Consider the following 3854-nt stretch of genomic DNA (forward strand, 5'->3'; position numbering starts at 1 on the left):
AGGAATACCAGAATATATAAGAATATCAATATATTTAAAAATCAATATATTAAAAAATCAATATATACCAATACATAAATATATATATAAATATAAAAATGTACATAAATACATAACCAGAAGTGTAAATAGATATTTCTATGGAGACACACAAGCAGGGGTGCCCAGGGCGGACCTAGAGCCGGGGCTGGCTCTGCGTGCGCACAGCGAGTGTCAGGCACAGGTATCCCCGGCCGCGTCCGCTCCGCATTTACAGCGCGGGGGCGCGCAGGGGCGCACCCGCATGCCCCGCTTTGTCCGGCGCGGGCCCCGCCGCGACCCCCGCACGCGGGTCAGGCCCGCTGCCCTCGGGGCCGAGCCGGGGCCGTGCCGCTGTCCCTGCCGCTGTCGCTGTCGCTGTCACCGCCGCCGTGCCCGGGGGGGGGGCCGGGCCGGGCGGGCGCGCCGCCGGACCCGCGCTCCATATATGGGCATGGCCACGCCCCCTCGGTCACGTCACGGGTGACGCCACGTCTCCCGCGGCGGCGGGGCCCGGCTCCCGGGAAGGGGCGCGCTCCTCGGGGAGGGAGGGCCGGGCTCTGCGCGCCTCCGTCCATTCCGCGAGCCGCCACGGGCCCGCGCCCCGTTCTCCCGTGTGCCCGGCAACACCTCCGCGGTAATCAGGATTTTTTTTTTTTTTTCCCCCCCGTTTATTTGTCTTTTGGAGCAGGAGAGCCTTGCCAGAAAGTGGTCGATTCAGCAGTGTCCTGAAGCTTTTTTTTTTTTGCCGAGCCGGTTTTTACTAGGATGACACCACGTTGAGCGCGTCTGCAAACAACAACAACAAAAATATTTATTCTTTTTTCCCCCCCTCCCCCCTTAAAAAAAAAAAAAAGCCACCTCGCAGTGTCGCCGGCTGCAGTTATACTTTTTCCTTCTTTTTTTTTTTTTTTTTTTTTTTTTTTTTTTTTTTTTAAACCACCAAACTGGAACGCCATCCAACTCGCCGCACAGAAGTACTCAGTAAATTGTTTATGTCGTGCCAATACAGGACAGATTGAAGAAGGAAGCAAGACTTGAACTGGGCTTTTCTCCTACTGATCACAGGGAGTAAAGTCATCTCTTATATTCCAGTCGCCAAGGAGAGAGAGAGAGAGAGAGAGAGAAAATCAAGCAACAACCAACCCACCCCGTATCTGACATTTCCCTCAATTTTAACCCCTTTTGGTTAGGAGCTGGTTTTGCCCAAATTTGTTTTAATGTTTGGGATTCAGGAAAATATACCGAGAGGTGGGACGACCATGAAAGAAGAACCGCTGGGCAGTGGGATGAACCCCGTCCGCTCATGGATGCATACTGCTGGGGTAGTGGATGCTAACACGGCCGCCCAAAGGTACGTCTGCCAAATCCTCTCCCGGCGCTTTTCTCCTCCTGTATTTCTCATCCCGGCCGTAAATCCCCCCCCTCCCTTAACTCCCCCCCCCGCCCGCCCCGTATCAGTTACAGCCTCCCCGCTCCGCGCCGCTCCGCGCTCCGCGCATCCCCCCGCGTCCCCCCGCGGCCGCGGAGCCTGCGCGCCCCTTCCCGCCGCTCTCACCCACGCCTTGTCTTGTTTTCTCCCGCAGCGGCGTGGGGCTGGCTCGGGCACATTTCGAGAAACAGCCGCCTTCCAATCTCAGAAAATCCAATTTTTTCCACTTCGTCTTAGCTCTGTACGACAGGCAGGGACAGCCGGTGGAGATTGAGAGAACAGCTTTTGTGGACTTTGTGGAGAAAGAGAAAGTAAGTCTGCCAGTTTTCTCGATTTTTTTTTTAATTTTTTTTCTATTTTTTACAATTTTTTAAGCGTAATTGAGCGGAGCAGAGAGCAGCGCTCATTCCCAGCACGGCGGCTCTCCCGGCACTCAGCGGCGCCCACGCCACGTGCGGCTCCCCCCGGCCTCACGGCCGCTCCGAATAAACCCCGCGGTTACAAACTTAGCGCCGACTTATTTTAAACACCGCGAAAACGGCAAAACATGACATATTTGCACCGAGCTAATGACATCATCGGCGCTCCACACCAGGAGGAAAAAAAAAAAAAAGAAAAAAAAAAGAAAAAAAAAAAGAAAGGTGACCGTGGGCTGAATTTCTGCAAACTGTTAATTCCGAGCCGCTTCAGGGACGAGAAAAATGGGCAGCAGGAGGAGGGCGATATTTTTCATGCTAAATGTAATTATTTATCGTTACTTGCAGGAGCCAAACAATGAAAAAACTAACAATGGGATTCATTATAAACTTCAGTTATTGTATAGCAACGGTAAGTTGTCGTTCTCTCGTTTTTGAGCGTCCGTGTGCCGCAGAAAAGTCTGATTTCTCCTTCCGAGGCCTTTTTTGGGGGGGAGCAGGGGGATAAAGGGTATAAAGATTTCGAGATTAAAATTACACGCGTGTAAACACGGCTCTTTCCTTGGCATATAAGGAAAACAAAACATAAAGGATCGATAAGTCAATGGTACTTCACATGATTAACCGGTTGGGCTTGAAGTGGAAAGTAAAAAAGGGGATCGATGGCTGCTCGGGCACTTTTGAGGCACTTGTTTTTTGAGTTTGGGAATTGATGGCAATTATTGGGATGGGGCGAGCGGGCAGAGCGGAGCCCCGGCCCGGCGGAGCCGCTTCCTCGGGCGCGGAAAACCCGCGGGGGCCGCTCCGCGCCCGCGCCCGGGGTCCCGCGCGTTCCCCGGGGCCGCGGCCGGGGGGGGCAGGCTCGGTCACGGCCCCCGAGCTCCGGGATCGGCGCAGCTCCGTCACCGGCTCGGTCCCGGCTCATTTTTATCACTATTATTATTATTTTGAATGTTGAATTTTGCCTGCAGCCGGCGCGGGGCCGATCCCTGCCCGCTGCGGTTAATTGCCTGACCTCACCCTTTCCTTGTGGGACTGGGGGGGTTCGCTGCCGAAATCCTGATCGGAATTTTCTCTGTGCTTTCCCTCGGCAGGCGTCAGGACGGAGCAGGACCTGTACGTTCGGCTAATAGACTCCATGACCAAACAGGTGAGAAAGTTTGCGCTTTCCTGGTCACGCGAGTTCCCAACTTTGTGCTGGGGAGGGTGGGGGGCGAGCGAACCGGAGCGCGGCCACTTCTCATTGAGCTGAGCGGGTAAATCAGGGAGCTGCCGGCCGAGATCCCGGTTACCGGAGGATATTTGGGAAACAGAAAACGGTGTGTTGTTGCTTTGCGAGGCAGCGTTGAGATCATTCGGTGGTGTGTGTGGCATGGAGGACCACGTCATGGGAACAGATGTTTGATATAATTAATTTAGCGAGGGAGAAAGGAAAGGGGAAAAAAAAATCCCACCGAGTTACCCAGATTTATTTTAAAATGCGCTTTTCCCTCTCTGTAACTTTTTTTTTTTTTGGCGATATTTTTTCCTCAGTGAGGAAAGGGCAGCCCCTTCCCCACACTGCGAAACTGGCAGGGATTAGTCCTTTTTCTTTTATACCGCGACCATCCAGTAACGCGAGACGTTTATTTGGATTTAAAAGTTAAATGTGCTGAGGTGAAAAGTCATCTTGTTCTCCTCTAGTCCATATTCACCTCTCAGCCCCCCATCTCCATAATTCAAACTCCATGCTCCAGGGGTCACCCAAACCCGTCCATTTCCCTGAAATCAGCTTCTGTTTCTTCCTCAAACCTCTGTCATACCTTGTAAATAACATAATTACAAGCAGTTCCTTATTAAATTATTTAACCTGTCTTGGTCAACTTTTCCGATGATAACTACGTGTTATCAGCGTTGCACCAGAGCAATTATAGACACAGAGCTTGGGATTTAATCAACTTTATTTCTTTTTTCATTATTTTTAATTTTTTTTTTTTTCGGGAGAGGCG

General features: G+C 51.8%; 1 protein-coding gene across 10 annotated transcripts in view; it reads left to right on the top strand.

The window, feature by feature from the left end:
* The first annotated feature begins 941 nt into the window (after positions 1-941).
* Positions 942-3854, top strand: part of EBF3 (EBF transcription factor 3) — a 122934-nt gene continuing 120021 nt past the window's right edge. For 2 of the 10 annotated variants that reach the window (XM_064716697.1, XM_064716700.1), the window contains exons 1-4: positions 942-1372; positions 1605-1761; positions 2215-2278; positions 2961-3016. In XM_064716697.1, coding sequence (XP_064572767.1) covers positions 1239-1372; positions 1605-1761; positions 2215-2278; positions 2961-3016 — 411 coding nt within the window. In that variant the 5' untranslated portion in view covers positions 942-1238. The remainder of the gene's footprint in view (positions 1373-1604; positions 1762-2214; positions 2279-2960; positions 3017-3854) is intronic. The other 8 variants (XM_064716702.1, XM_064716701.1, XM_064716696.1 and 5 more) reach the window with 6 other exon arrangements.

Source organism: Zonotrichia leucophrys, chromosome 6 (genome assembly GCF_028769735.1).
Source record: "Zonotrichia leucophrys gambelii isolate GWCS_2022_RI chromosome 6, RI_Zleu_2.0, whole genome shotgun sequence".
Classification (NCBI taxonomy): Eukaryota; Metazoa; Chordata; class Aves; order Passeriformes; family Passerellidae; genus Zonotrichia; species Zonotrichia leucophrys.